Source organism: Zonotrichia leucophrys, chromosome Z (assembly GCF_028769735.1).
Source record: "Zonotrichia leucophrys gambelii isolate GWCS_2022_RI chromosome Z, RI_Zleu_2.0, whole genome shotgun sequence".
NCBI classification, from domain to species: Eukaryota; Metazoa; Chordata; class Aves; order Passeriformes; family Passerellidae; genus Zonotrichia; species Zonotrichia leucophrys.
The window spans coordinates 21,489,719-21,505,969 of record NC_088200.1 but is presented as its reverse complement, the minus strand read 5'-3'; the positions used below and the strand labels follow the sequence as shown (position 1 = coordinate 21,505,969).

Below are 16,251 nucleotides of genomic sequence, written 5' to 3'. Positions count from 1 at the left end.
TGCTTTGGTCTCAACATAAGACGTTCAAGTATCTTCTTTTACAAATACACAGCTTCAATCAATCCACGGTGATGATGAATTTAAACTAGGAGGACAGTATGATTTCAGAGGTGCATTTTCTTCATCTGGGTTAGTACAGTTTGCTCAGTATAGTACAACAAGTAAAAAGTTCATTATTGAAGATAGATAGCAGAAGATGTTTTTGACCCATAGTTAGTCAGGGATTTTTTAATTGTTATTTATATTTCTGGAGGAATGGTTCCTTTTACTTCTGCAAGATGTATTATACTGAACTGGCTGAATCCAATTTGTAAGCTACTTTACTAGCACTGATACTTAGCTTATACACAGATAGTGAGTAGCTCATACAAAAGCTTGCCTTGGTACTTTGCTGTTCTCTGCTGCATGCAAGACAGTTTCACAATGACTGTTCTTATAGCCCTAAATGCTATAAAAATAGGAAAGTTGTGGAATTCTATAGAAAAAAAATTAATAGAACTTCTTATAAAAAGTAAAAATAATTATCTTTAAAATGCAAGAGGTGTCACTGTCATTCTTTGGTCTTTGTAACCACCATTACAAAACCAGAAAATTACTGAATTGGAGAAAGAAATAAATAGATAAAGGGGACAAACAATTATTTTGAAGAGTAATCCCAGACAAATTTTAATACACACAAGGAAAGGTGGCTGAAGCGTTTTGATTTTAAGTGTAGCACTGGATATTATAATCTTGTTCTCATTATGTACAATCAAAGTTATTAAAACTGCTTGGTTGATAAACTAAAGAAAATACAGAAATTATGAGCATTCCGTCAAGACTAGATGTTTGTAGAACATCGGTTTCAAGAAAGACAAAGCAAGGATTTGTGGTTAATCCAGTCTTCCCTAATAATCAAGAATGCTGAAGGTTTAGAATATGCTCTGGAAAAGAAGCAAATATGAGAAAATTATGTTTTTCTTCAGCCACAATCTTCTTTTACAACATTCACTTTTTTCAGCTCTCTTTCTGCAAAATTTTTCTCTAAACAAGTGATCGCTCTCCCATGTGTGAGGAATTTAATTTAAAATTTATTTTAATTTAATTAAGAAATGCAAATTTAAGGTAGAAAGCATCTCTCTCCCATGTGAGAGGGATCACATGCATTTCTTTCTATGTGTAAAAGCAGTTTAATATGTGCTATTTAAAAAGAGAAGTCAGAGGATTTGTCTAGATAGGTATGTTCCTCCAACCCATGCCTGTCTTTCTCTCTGCAGTGGCAAGCTAATTTGGGCTGAGTAGCAGCTGTACCTTAAATAAAGCTGAGCTTCTCTTTCCCAGGAGAGTTTGTTGATTAGGGCAAGACAGTCAGAAGACAAGTTGTAAGGCCCTAAAATCCTTACTTGATGAGACAGTTGAAAGGGCTTGTGGTTTTTCATGGTTAGACAGACAAATACCAGCAAGATATTCTCAAGAGGTCAAAACAACTTTACTGGCAACTTTGGAATATCAAGGAACTTCGGCAAAACGTTTAGGCCAGCATTCAATCAACATAAAACACTTTTCAAAGCATTAACTTAGCTCATTTGACTTTGTAAGCTCTAAGCCTGTTCAATTCTAAGTTACTCAAAAATTCCAAGAAGAGGGAATTAAAAGAAGAAAGAGAGAAAGGCAGAAATTATATAGAAAAGAGCAAACATAATTACCACTCCAGGTTCCAGCAGAGTGGTATGAATCTCTCATAGAGATTCAAAGAGTAGATAGGGTCAAGACATGCTGGCCTTGTGTCAGGTTAAACACCCTTTGGCTTTCCTGGGCCCTTCCCCAGGTGGGAGTTTGAGTCATCTGGCCACTCTGGGGCTGAACTGGGGCTCCAGGGGCAGAGTGTGGAGCCTGGGATACAGGCTCTGGGGGATGGAGTATATGGAGGAATGTTCTGCCTCACCAGAGCAAGGCCTGACCTGCTGCTTTCCCTCACACACACCCCCAAAACATTTTGGGCGAACATTCCTTCCAGTCTCTCACACAAGTGGAGAATTCACAAGACAGGAAGGGTGTAATTTGTTATCTGTCTCTGAGGACATAGTGTTAGAGAGGAAGGTTGTAGTAGCACCTGAAGAGCAGAGGCTCTGTGGGGGGCTGTGGCTAAGCGTACCATGTTCAATACAAAGTGGGAAGGTGATCCTTGCTAGCTGGAGGTTAAAACAAGGAAGAAGATGGTCTTAGCCAGCCATACCCAGATGAGATCTGGGGAAATCGAAAATTTGAGAAACCAAAGGAAGTCAGTAAAATATGGGAGACTTGAACCTGGGGCATCTTTGAGAAGACCAGTGAAATTTTTGATGTGTGTAAGCCTAAATGCACAAGCATAGATACATATGTGTATAAAGCAGGAGTGCCCAGACTGTTAATTAGAAAATGAGGTGGGATAATCTAGTAGAACACGTTAATTTAATAATGAAGGAGCCTGTTAAATGACTGGTGTGTGTGTAAGCATCATTTGGATCTTTGCCTGTGGTTCTGGAGTCAAAAATCTACCATCAGCTAGATACCTATTTATCTCAGCTATGAGTACTTAACACGTAAGGCAGCAATTCTGTGAATACACAAGGATTTCAGCTTAAATGTTTAAGGTTTTCTTTGAAGTCTTGACATAAAAAGTTATAAATAGATCTAAGTGGTGACAATAATACAAGAATATGAATGTATAGAAGCTTACTTGTGGTTATAGATAGAATGAGATGTTATATCTATAAAAAAGGAGAATTGAAAGGAAAAAAAGGTAAATTTAAGGTAGAAAGCACCTTAGAAAATAGGAAATATAAAATAGAAAATAGGAAAAATATCCAGTCAGTTAGACTATTAGTTGAGTTTTTTAAATTCTGGAAATTTTTTAAATTTCTAAAGAAAATTGTTAGAAACTTTATCATAAAATACATTAAAACATGCTGGAAAAAACCCAGTAAGTTTCTGGTTTTGTCTATAATGATGAGTATTGGGGAGTTGGATGGCCTGGATAATATCTTTTGGTTTTATGTTCTACCATTTTATCTTTCATTTTACACCAGCATAAATCTGTCAATGTCTTAGGAAAATGCAAACAAAAATGGTATTTGGGAAAAAAACTCCAAATGTTTGGGGAAAAAAAACCCCAAAACAGACAAAGAAACCCCACAAAAACATCAAAGCTCTAAAATGTTGTATAAGTGTATGAAAAACAGTGTTTATTCTCAGAATGCAAATCAATGAAGGGAAAGCTTAAATCTACTTTGGATAAATTAAACCCAATGCTGGAAATTTCACAGAGAGAGAAAAGCTCTTTAAACCTTGACCATGTACTACTGGTAGCTTCAGATCATTGAAGACCTCCAAGGTTATGTCTGGAAGATAATCTTTGACAATGTTTTGATAACACCTGGTCATTTAAAATCTTTTTTAATTTCATATAACGTACATTACTTTAGGAATATCTGTACCAGTCTTGTTTATGCTACAAGACAGATTTTTAAAATAAATATTGTTTGGTGTTATCCTTGTATCTCTTTGTTCTATTCTCTCACAAAATCACAAAATGGTTGGGGTTGCAAGGGATCTTTGGTATTAATATTGTCCAACAATCCCTGCTCAAGCAAGGCCTCTAGAGCAAATTGCCCGCAGTTGTGCCCAGATAGCTTTTGAGTATCTCCAAGGATGGAGATTCCATGTCCTCTCTGGACAGCCTTACAGTGCTTGGTCACCTTCACAGTAAAAAAAGCATTTCCTGATGTTCAGAGGAAACCTCCTGGCTTTATGTCTGTTTGGGCCTGTGACCACTGGCCCTGTAGTTGTGGAAGACTGATTCTGACCTCTTTGAACTCTCCTTTCCGGTTTTTGTATACATTAGTGAAATGTCCTGCCCTGCCCTTTTTCTTCTGTTGGCTAACAGTCCCAGTGCTCTCAGCCTGTCTTCACTCCATTTGTCATCTTCTGTGGCCCTTTGCTGGACACTCTCCAGTATGTTCATGTCTTTCTTGTACTGAGTAACCCAGAACTGTACACCACTCCAGGTAGGCTCATCACTGTTGAGCAGACAGGAAAAATATTTTCCTTTGACCTATTATAAGCAATAATGCTTTGCCTGATCCAGACCAGATACCATCAATCTTTTTGCTGGCGTATGTTCAACTTCATGTACTTCTGGACCCCCAGGTGCTTTTATGCAAAGGTTCGCACCAGCTGCGAGAACACCAGCATGGGTTGGATGCCTGGGTTTCTTCCTCCCCAGGTGCATGACTTTGCCTCTTGGACTTTATGAGGTTCTATTGTGCCTATTTCTTCACCCTGTTGAGGTCCTTCTGGAGTGGTACGTCTGCCGTCCTGTTTGATGTCAGCTGCAGACTTGCTGAGGGTACACTGTACCACATCATCCAGATCATTAATGAAGATGTTAAACAGGATTGGACCTAGTATTGACCCCTGAGATAGATTGCTAATTACTGACCTCAAACTAGACTTTGTGCCACAGATCACTGCATTTGGGGCTTGGCTATTCAGCCACTTTTCTACTCACCTTTCTGACAATTTGTCCAGTCCACACATCTTGTGGACTGCATCTTGTCTGCATCTTGTCCTCTAACAATGTCTTATGGCAGACAATGCTATGGGCTTTATTGGAGTCCATGTAGAAAACATCCACTGCTGTCTCCTCATCCATCAGGCCAATAATTTCTTCATAGAACTTTATTATGCTTTGGCCAAGCATGACTTCCCATTACTGAAGCCATGCTGAATGCTCCTGATGAATTCTTTGTAATGCACCTGGAGATGCCTCTGTTACCTTCCTTGGGGTTGAAGTGAGGTTGACAAGACTCTGATTCCCTGAGTCCTTCTCCTTGCCCTTTTTGAAAATAGGAATAGCATTTCCTTTCTTCTAGCCTTTGGGCTCTTCTCCCAGTTGTCATGATTGATCAAAAATTATTGAGAGTGGCCTTGCAATGACACCTGCCAGCTCCCTCTACACTTAGGTGTGGGTGCATCCCAGGAGGTGCATTCCAGGAGAGCCCAAGGGTTTCTGTATGTTTGCTTAGTTGTACTCAGATGATCCTCTGAGGTCCTCCGATCCTCTTCCACCTAGAGTACATCTTCCTTGCTTCAACCTTACCTCCTGGTCTCTGGTGTCTGGGATTCCTGAAGGCTGGTCTTGATGGTAAATACTGAGTTGAAGAAGACGTTCATTATCTCAACCTTTTCCATAACTATGTTACCAGGTCCTCCATCTTGTTGAGCAATGGGCTCATGTTTTCTCTAGTCTTCCATTTATCACTTGTCTACTTAGAGAAGCCCTTCTTGTCCTTGACAACCCTGGCCAAATTAGTTGCATTTGAGCTCTATCTTCCTTAACTTTTTCCATGCTCAGGAGTTATTTATGTGTTCCTCCCCGGTTACTCATCCTTACTTCCACATTCTATATGCTTCATTATGTGTTTGAGTTTGGCTAGACTCTTCTAGTTCATGCATGCAGGCTTTTTGCTGGTTTTTTTCAGCTCTCTTGAGATTAGCAGAGGTGAAACTTGAATTTTAATCAAATTTCTTGTTCCCATTATCTAGGGCCTTATCCCATGGGACTCTTCCAAGCAGATATTTGAAGAGGCAAAATTCTACTTCTCTGAAGCCTGGGGCTGTGATTTGCTTTTTACCGTCCTTTGTGCTCTCAGGATCTGGAACTCCACTATGTCATGGTCACTGCAGCCGAGGCTGCCTTGATTTTCAAATTGCCAACAAGCACCTCCATTTGTGCTTGTATCACTTGGGTGGAATCATCAGTACATTTCAGGAACCCAGATTTCTTGAATCACTGAGAAAAGTGATATCAACCCCAGATACTGGTTTGTCCTTGACAAAACTGGGGCAATATCCCATTAAGTATCCCTCTAAGATTTATTAGTGAGCTTTGTACCAGCCCTTCTTAAGGAGCTTCTCTTGTTATTTATGTTTTTATAAGCCATTATTTTGCTTATAATATCTGTACTAATTACCTGTCTTTTTATTCTTATTTCCAAATAAGTAAAAATATATTAGTGTTCAATTGATAGAATTCTTTGAACAAAGAGGAGAAATTCATTTCTATGCAGCGGATCTAGAGTTATTTATCCTCCTTAAGAAGAGATAACTTCACAATCAGTGTAAAAATACATTAATGACAGAAGAAACCATATTTTACACATTATATGTGCATTTGTATAAAATACAAATACCACCAGATGTTGATCTCATCATGTTATGTAAAAGAAACTGTATATAACTTGGATTTGACTTTATAATAACATTAGTATTCCCCTACATCGTCTTGAGGCTTTTTTTATGCTTCATATTGATATATAAGAAGATGTTGAAGGCTGCTGACTTTTCTACAGAATTAATCTAAACTTTGATCTCTTTTGTCATACTGTGCAGGAGTTCTGAAGAGAGCTAGTGGGGAGCTTTTAATAGGAGAAACTAGAGCAAATGAAACCAGCGTGCTTCCTGAGCAGTTACTTCAGGTAGAAGAGGTGAGTGTGAAAAGAGTCGTACACTTTGTGTGGGGTTTTCTTTTGTGTCTCCAGTGTAGGCTTTCACCATGTTCATTATAAACACCTATTGCTGTAGTTTCATTACTTCAGCTTCTGTGATTACTTCTATGTGCAAAGTTTCAGTTTCGATGGATTAAAATCTTATGGCATTCAAAGTAGTGGTTGGTATTTAGTAGTTATTAACAGAAAAAACTGTTAACAAAATGGAAAAAAATTAGTTAAATATGATAGGTTTCTTAGTAGTATACAAATCATCTCAAAGAACCTTAAAGAAAATTTATTAAGTTCTTAGAATTTGATCATAATGGTTCTTCCTAGAGGTATAGATGTCATATAATGTCTAGTTTTTCTGATGCCAACAAACTACTGTATAATAAGCGCTGTGCTTTGTAGAATGTACATACAAGATTGTTTTTATCTGGCTCCCATTACTACAAAACACATTTTTATTATTGATTTTGTGGCACATAAATGCTCCAATTGTCTCATATTTTATAATAGTGGAATTTAATTTCTTAATGGCCTCATTTTGATGCTGAAATTTTAAAAAAAATATGCTTTGGATTGATGTGTGAAACTAATATGTGTTACAAAGAAGAATATTTCAGGTAGATTAGGATGTACTTGATCCCCATTAAAAAAATTGAGGGAGTGTAAAAGTGTGTATCCATGGGGGCTGCCCCTGTGCTTACAAGAGCTGGATGTTGCTAGTGGGAAAAGGGAGAGGAAGGAGGACACAACTTTTAAATTGAAGTAAACTGGAAGGGCTTCACTTTGTAGCCCTTCATTCTCTTCCAGTTTAGTATTATAGCTGCAGGAATAGTTAGAAATCTGTCTTTATTATTTTCCTACTGTGCCCTCATGGTGGAGATATTTACTGAATATCATCTTATGTAATTAAAATATATCTCTTACAGTGGTGCAATTCTCAAATGGCCATTTCTGGAAAGGTTTAAGTCTGATATAAGTCATAAGAGCAATGCAAAGTCAGATAAGTCAAAAAGTAATGATGTCCTACTGTGTCTTCTTATGGCAACTCTTACACTTCAGATTACTGCAGAAGTCTGTGTTTAAAGAAGGCAAGGAACTGATGTAAACCACAGCCAAAGCCAGCCTTGGCCTAAAACTACAAATCTCTATTTAAACATTTTAATCTTTTCTAAATCCAGTTCTAGAGAAGTGAAATACAGTGTGGCTGTGTTAAAACCAGCTTCTCCTAAGGGTTTCCCATTGAGATTCATGGTTAGTAACTTCCAGTTGTTAACTTGCAGTGAAAATTGTTACAGGCTATATATTGCTAGTTTACTTTTTATTATTACTATTGAAAATTCCTATGAATTCTTTCACTTTTTAAAGTAGAGTCGGTTAAAGATTACCAATTAAGTAAAGATGAAGCATGTTTTTATAAAAGCTGTTTTGTTTAAACAGGAATTCATTTTTTCCTAAAAATTTGATGACATGTTTAATGTTGCTACGCATTTTGTTGAGTGTAAATATTACTTTAGTATGATTTCAACGCTAGTGGACTATATTTTAAATTATTTAAATAATTTCAAAATGTGATGGTTTCCTGTAATTTAATTATGTGCATTTTATTTTCAGACTGTATTAACACTCAATAAGGACTTTGGAGTTATTTAATTTTAATATGTGTTTCAGCCTATTTTACTGAGTTTTGGCTGGAGAAATGCATTTAAAGACCTGTCTTCTTCTGTGGCTCACTGTATAACAATAGCAATTGAGGATTTTTCATCTAAAATTCTTCAACATGAGCAGAAAGAAGAGTTTTCAGCTGCAGGCTGTGCAATGAGTCTTGTAAACAACCAGCAAATGAGGGAGTCCTGCAGAGCAGTCCAACAGGAGGAGCAACCAAAACGAATTGCTAAGGCAGGTATCAAAAGATCTGAAGTTTGAAGGGAGACAGAATGCCAAGGCTGTTTGCCATCTACACTTTGAAGTACTTACAGTACTATTAATATTCTATATCTTATATAAATGGAATTAAAAAGAAAGTGAGAGGCATTACAATGTGAAGCTGAACACAGCTTTATACAATAGCCTATAGTTTGTACTTGAAAGCATTACCTTTTAAACTTCACTGGCATTTTTTTTCAGACAAAAAGTTCTAAAGCATTCTGATTAGTATCTGCTCTGTTACCAAGTGGTTAGATGGGAAAATGTTGAAAGCTTTGAAATATGGCTATAGAGGGATTTCCTGTATTCATATCATTAGACATGCCATTCAACTAATTGGCATAACCAGTTAAAAAAAACAATTTTGAGTTATTTGATTTGGCTGAAAGGTCATTTATTAACTAAATTCTTTTTATAAGGAAAGGTATGTTTGAAAGACTTTTTCTAGTAAGATCTACAACTATGCTAGCAGATTTGGAATGCTGTTAATGAATGCTTGCTTGAAATAACACATGAGCATTGGGGAGATAATTTTAAGGAGATTAATGTATGACTTTATGAAGAGATGACACATTTGTTTCCAAATCTGGTGTAAAGAAATGTGTTTGTGTATTTTTCAAAATTAATTAGTTTAGAAATTTATCATTATTTACAAGGAATTAACCTTGTGCTTTGAATGAGCATTTAGTGACATCAAAACCAAAGGAAAGCATTACTAGCATAAGATGGTTTTAATTTTTCCCCTGGTATAGAATATGCACCTTTAAAGCAGGAAGGAATGAAAGAATATTTAATTTACTTTAAAAAAATGTTACTCCTCTGTTTAACAGATTAAAATATTTGTAAAGCTGATTCAATATATTTATGTTTCGTGCCAATTTCATTATTCAATCATCTGACCCTAGTGTGTATAAATTAAGCAGTACTGTCAGAATACAAATAACTTGGTGCCATATTTATTTCTCTCAGTTTTGTTCTGACATCATGGAAGAACTCGACACATTGCTTCCATTGGCTCTGGCCTGCAGAGATGATTCTCTACAGGAAATAAGAGCAAACTTTGTAGAGGCCTGCAGCAAAGTGGCAACGGCTGTTCTGGCAAGACTAGAGGAGAAAAGCAAAGATGTTCCCTTGAAGGCTCCCCTGCAAGACTTGTATGCTGCCCTTTCCACGGCGATATATGTCTTTCAGCATTTTACAATGTACAGCAATTTAATGAGAGAAACAAGCAAAAAGTATGTCCTTTTTACTTAAAATGTTTAATTCAAATGCAAATAATATGAAAGTTCATTCCATTTTGGTGATACAGTGTGCTGGTAGTTTCCCAAATTGCATCATATTTTTTAGCACATGCAGTATGTGTACTGTTTTATGGAAATGCCTGAATCAACCTGATAGTCCACAGCAGCCATTGCAAGACAAATTATTTATGTGTAGGATCTGCATTTGATTTGCAGATCAGGTTTTTTTAATGATTAAATTTGAGAAAATAGGATTGTCCAGGGAACTGAATGTACTCTGCTGTCATATAAAGTGCTAGGGCCTTGAGTTCCTTTTCTGATCTTTGCAATGCCTAATATTCATAAGATCTGCAGGACATAGCAGTCGTAGAGGACAATATAAAAATACATTTCTGTTCTTTTTAACACCATGTGTATTCAGACATGTGAAGAAATACATACAATATAATGCATACAATACATTGTAGTTTTATAATTTAGTTTATTATTACATGCAGAAAAAAAATTAAAGCAGATATGAAGTCGGAGTGTAAAGTCAAAGGCAGTGTTTGACCTGGGAGGAAATACAACTGCACTTGCTTTTAGATTTTCTCTTAACACATTTGTACTAGGAGGCTGTTGGTCCACATATTTCCAGCCATGTGCAATTTAAAAGTAGAAACAGTGGTTTTGGGGAGGGACCCTGAAACAGCACAATTTCTAAGAAAAGTATGATTTCTGAGTGGGTATATGCACTGTTGAGCTGCTTTCCCTCTGATGTTTTATTGTCTCTTGCATGAAGTGTATCACTGTGAGTGGAAAGTCTGACCTAGAATATTGCTCAATAATTCTACTCAGATGTATTATCAAAGAGTTTTAGTACATACCTACCAAGAGCAATTTCGGTACTCTGTGCTTACGTGTTTTTTGTCACACTCAGTGCTGATGTAATAATTGCTGATGCAAGAATGCTGCAACTAAAAACTCCAAATAAGTGAATGTCAAATGTACTTGTCTCAGAAAATAGGATGAAGTAATTTATTTCTCAGTGATTGGTTAAATGACAAGTTATAGACAAGCAGACATATTTTGAGAACTTTTGAAACAAAAATTTACAAACCTGAATGCTAGGTTCAGGACCAAGAGGAAATGAATGATTGATACCTATTAATAAAAACTATTTGCAGTACTAGGGATTGTTACCTCCTAGTGCATAGCCTTTCATTCATTGTCTTTTTAATGATTCTCTCTGAAAAGACCCCTATTCCTAGTGCCTATCCAAAAATGTCAGGAATTTATCAACACTCTCCAGTTTCAAGTTACGAACTACTGCATCAGAGTTTGTGCTACAAGCATTTTACAGGATGCTGAGAGCCACTGCTGGGATGACTACAAAGCTTTTTACGAGGTATGAGGTTAAGTTTACTATGGCTCCCTTTTACAAAATGTGTTTTAGTGTTTGCCAGCTCACTGGCTAATCAGAAGCATGAGATCAGCATTGTTTTTACATAAGGATTATGTACTATTATTGGAATGTACTATTTTGAAATATCTATTATTGCAGGCAGGTGTCTATTTAGAGATGATGTAGGAAAACATAGTCATTTAAAGATGAGATAGATTGTTACCATGGCATGTTTGTGTCATTTACTTCATAAAATATTCATTGTGTGTCAAGGCGTTTATATAGAACTCAGTAAAGAGGACACCATCACCTTAATCTCTAAGAACTTTGCACTTCTTTTAGAAAGTGTGATATATTAAGATCTTTTTCTGGGAATTTTTTTATCTGATTCTTTGATTTTGATTTTCAATTGTTTCCCTTTTTACTTTTTGTGAGTAAAGGGTGAAACAAAGAAACACGTTCAATATAGTTACCTAAAGCATTCAGCAATGTATTTTTGAAATAGCCAGTGCCATTTCACCTGCATCTTGAAGTAATGGGTCTGATCTATAGCTATAATCCTTATAATTCTGATAAAAAATTAAGATAATTATTTCATTTATTGGATTTTTTTCCTTCATCCTAGTTAAATACAAACATAGGTTGACATACACTGTTTGAAATTATTTTCACTTAATTGCAGGGTGATGTATTACATGGATTTTTAATCAATAATAACTGAAATCTACTGGAGACAAAGTCTTGTCCTTCCTTCTATAATTTTCTGTGTGAGACAATTAGTGTGTTCTGTTAAGCATTTTCTAGAATTCTTACATGAGAGAATATTCCGCCTGATAGATGTAATCTACAGTTACCATATAAGAAGCTGCTCAGTCAGTGACAAAATCTTTGCTGGAGAGGGCATACAAACCATAGAGTAATTTATCAAAATGTCCATCTCTCAAAGACAAGTAAATAAACATTTCAGTTTTGTTTGAATGATAGATGATAAGGCAGTGGGTTTTGGCAACTGCTGAATCATGGTATGAACTTCATTGTCTGTAGTGCCTATGGTGCTGTGTCCTGTTTACTGGTGATCCAGTAACTTTACCAGTTGTCTCACAAGAAAGAATATGGAGTAGCTAAACAGTTTTATCATTACTGAGCAGAACTGATGTGTTAGGAGGAGTGAGGAAAACTGGTGTCTCAGCTCTGTATGTTTGCAGGATTTGAGGTGTATATAATTTTACATCGTCACTCCTCTTTTTACTGGTCCATGGGAGATGCCCCAAGGCTGGACTGTGATCTGCTCTGAGTTCCTTCAGGAGGCATACTGCAGAGCAGATGTTACTTCAGTTGATCTCTTGTAGGCATCCTAAATGGAAGAGATTGGATTAAGATCTATTGCTTGTTACAGAGGCAATTCCCTGCTGAAACTTCCAGCAGTGAGAGGTGGCTTCTTCCAGCGTAGGAGCTCAGTGGGAAGAGTGCGCCACTGGGCCAGCTCTTCAGATTATGTTTTTGAATGAAGCTCTTAGTGTAGCAGACATCTGCTGTAGCTGTGGGAACTTACGTTTTCTAACAGGCAAAGAATAAAGAATTGTCTGTTCAGAGGTAATGCTGAGTGGCTTGTGTAATAAAACAGCTGCTTGTTTCCTCATATTTAAGCTAAATAAAAGCTCCCATCTGTTTTTATTATATGAAGCCTGCAAAAATAGCAAATGTTTATCAGTGGAATTGTCCAGAAATGGCAATAAATAGAAACACAGGTCAGAAAAGGGGAGTGAATCTTGTTTAAATCTTCAGTGATATTGTTATTTCTGCAGTGGAGATAAAATACTAAAAAAGGGGAAAAGAGCTGTTACTTAAATAAACCAAAGCAGAGAAAGTGAAACAATTTGTGTTTATAATTACAGAGTTAAAAAGTAAAACTGGTCAACAAGCTTGTTTATTTTGTTCTTTGTCATAATTTTTGCCACTTTTTAATATAAAATGTACTTCAAGTATTGTGTTAGAGGAAAACTAAATAGTGACAACTTCCAATAATTTGCTAATGCTCATGCTAATATATTTTTTAAAAAGCCAGATTATTTTTTATTTTATTGTTAAAGAGTGCCTATCAAATTCTAAAAGCATTGTAAAAATTGCGGGGTTATTTTATATTTCTAATAATGCCAAAATATCAATAAATTCCTAAAATATTTTTCATTTCCTTTGGGATGTGGGAACTGGGGATTGAAGTCTCTGTTCTCAAAAAAGCTTTGTGATAATGCTATTTGCTGAATAGGTATTAGTTGAAATATTTAAATGTGAAACGTATTTCCTGGGTAATTTTTAGAATTATTATGGAGTAAGTAACTGCTGTGATTTTGACTCCTGCATATTTATTTCTGTGTCTTAATGGGATAGATCTGTTTAGACAATGAAATATTAATGCCAATGATGTTTCCTTGCCAGAAAATATTTGGTTTCAATACATCCAAATTACAAGACGAAAAAATATCTTAGTAAAGCAATCTAGATATCTCATATTGTCAGTTTAATAGTTCAGTTCTTCTCTTCTCTTCTCTTCTCTTCTCTTCTCTTCTCTTCTCTTCTCTTCTCTTCTCTTCTCTTCTCTTCTCTTCTCTTCTCTTCTCTTCTCTTCTCTTCTCTTCTCTTCTCTTCTCTTCTCTTCTCTTCTCTTCTCTTCTCTTCTCTTCTCTTCTCTTCCCTTCCCTTCCCGGAACCTTCCCGGAACCTTCCCTTCCCGGAACCTTCCCTTCCCTTCCTGGAACCTTCCCTTCCCTTCCCGGAACCTTCCCTTCCCGTAACCTTCTCTTCCCTTCTCTTCTCTCATATCTATTATATATAACCAAGGTTTTATAGTCATGGTTATGCATAGCATTTCTGCATCTGGATAAATACAAATGATTAAGTAATTTAAATAATTCTTTTCTTTGCAGACAAAGAAACTGCTATGTTAAGTTTATCTGACTATTCTGTGGTGTACAGAATACTGTCTATGTTTTTAAACTAAACACTATGGGGTTTGAGATTATAAAAGAATATAATTCAGGATATAAAAGTTCAAATGCTGTGGTTTTATTTTGTGGCAGCACTGTAATTCTGTGACTGAAATGAACATTGTTTCCTTGCAAATAAAGATGTCTCACATCTTTTCAAGCACCATTTTTGGCCATCCTATTCCTGGAACTCTTTAGCTGTTTCCTTTCAGATTTAATTAAATAGAACTGTAAGAGTTAAATTGACATTTTGGAAGGGGTGTTTTTTTTATGTAATGTGTGGTGGTTTTGATAGGGGGAAAGATGCTCATTCTCTGTCCAGATGTGGCATTACTTCTGCTGTGCTCTTCATCATGATCTATGGACTATTCTACCTCCAAAGACAGCCCAAGAGATTCTTACAGATGTACTAGAGCGATCTTTGGATATTCTATGCTCCAGATATTGTCAGGTGTGTCCCAGCTACAAAAGAACACCACAAATCAGGTAATGGTTGTATATTTAATACACCATTTTGATGGATTAGAGAAGTAAATGTTAGTCTTCTGTTATTTACTGCTTTGATTCAAATTCAATGTTAATGAACACAGCAGAGGGGATAGACTGAATCTATGCATTTTGATGTTTGTTTTAATAAAATTTACTTTGTGTATTTAAGTATATTTAGTAGTTACATTGCAAACTGGGCAGAATTGAAGGCCTCGCAACTCTGTCAAATTGTTCCATAAACTGCTTGATTGGTTTGAAAGCCTCACAATGAAAGTTCATAGAGGATTGGTGATGCAACCAAAAATGTGGATAGAATTGACAATGTCAGGATTAGAAATCAAGTTGTTGAATTATTAAGAAAATTTAATGAGTTCCCATAGAATCTGTGGTTTTATAGAGCTTTTCAAGTGAAAGAACTACAACATTTGTTTTGATGTGACCTTGTAGTAGATGCCAGTGGTGTAGTTGGAGAGAGGAGAAAGAGGCTGTTCCTTTTTCTGTCATTTTAAAAAATAAGAAATGGGAAGTTTTTCCTGTTGCAATTCTTACGTTTTGCCAGAGAGTACAGTCTTTTTTAGAAATACTAAAGCAGGTGTCTTCAAGTGGAAGTTAACCCTGCCTTTGTCCTTTCTATCCAATGTCTTGTTTTACTGAATAAAGAGATGTTCTTCTCCTAACAGAATGGGTGAGATTGGAAGGACCACAGTGCATCATCTGGTCCAACCTCCGTATTCAAGCAGGGCTATCCCAGAGTACATAGCACCAGGCCAAGTCCAGGCAGTCCTCTTAGATGTCTCCAGTGAGGGACAATCCACAGCGTCTCTGGGCACTCTGTTCCAGTACTTGGTCATCCACACAGTAAGGAAGTTCTTCCTCATATTCAGGTGGAACTTCCTGTGCACAATTTCTGGCCACTGCCTTTAGTACTGTTGCACAGCACCACCTAGAAGAGTTAAAGAGTTTGCAGTTTTAGAGGGCTGGAGACACTTACCAGGTCCATGCTCTGTGTGACTAAGAGTTATGTGCTGTCATCTCTAGTTTTATAATGAAAAGGAGTGTTGTCATGAAAGCTCAAGTAACTTGCACAAGATCACATTCTTAAAATGGGTAGGAAAAAATGAAATTTTATACTATGTACCTATTTGTGTGCTCTGTCCCTGCAATAACTCACTGTAATTAGGCTGTTCTGTAACTTTTGGTACAAAGAGATTTTCTGAAAACTTGCCTAGAAATTTTTTGGGGGAAAAAGTTCCCCAAATATTGGGGGAAAAAGTTCCCCCAATATTACCAAAGTGTCATACTAGTGAATTATATATGAATTTACTTCAAACTACTGAACAGGAAAAAGCTTTGTATGTTGTCATTTTGTGGAAAAGTTGTATATTCGTTGGTGTGATTCTTGGATTTTTCACTAAGTAAATTGAACTATCCAGTCATGAATGAATGGAAAAAAATACTCAATACATTTTTATCACAGACTCTTTACATGTTTTTTTAAGATTGTTGTGGTTTGTGGGGGTATCTTTTCTCCCAGTGTTTCTTCAAATGGTAGAGAACTGATGATATGGACAAATGTCTGTTTACGTGTGTTTGTCTAGATTCTTCAAAAATAACAGATTCCTTAAAAATGCATATGATCACAGGTGGATCCATGGCTTTTAGGTACTTAAGTAGTTTTTGAAGTCCAGCCTCATACCTCCCATATTTTTTGT

At 36.3% G+C, this 16,251-nt stretch overlaps 1 protein-coding gene across 4 annotated transcripts in view; it reads left to right on the top strand.

Annotated features, from left to right (window-relative positions):
• KIAA0825 (KIAA0825 ortholog) overlaps positions 1–16,251 on the top strand; it is a 234,884-nt gene that overhangs the window by 72,901 nt on the left and 145,732 nt on the right. For all 4 annotated transcript variants that reach the window (XM_064736406.1, XM_064736407.1, XM_064736408.1 and 1 more), the window contains 5 exons: positions 6,412–6,506; positions 8,187–8,414; positions 9,411–9,676; positions 10,919–11,069; positions 14,346–14,536. In XM_064736406.1, the coding sequence (XP_064592476.1) occupies positions 6,412–6,506; positions 8,187–8,414; positions 9,411–9,676; positions 10,919–11,069; positions 14,346–14,536 (931 nt within the window). The remainder of the gene's footprint in view (positions 1–6,411; positions 6,507–8,186; positions 8,415–9,410; positions 9,677–10,918; positions 11,070–14,345; positions 14,537–16,251) is intronic.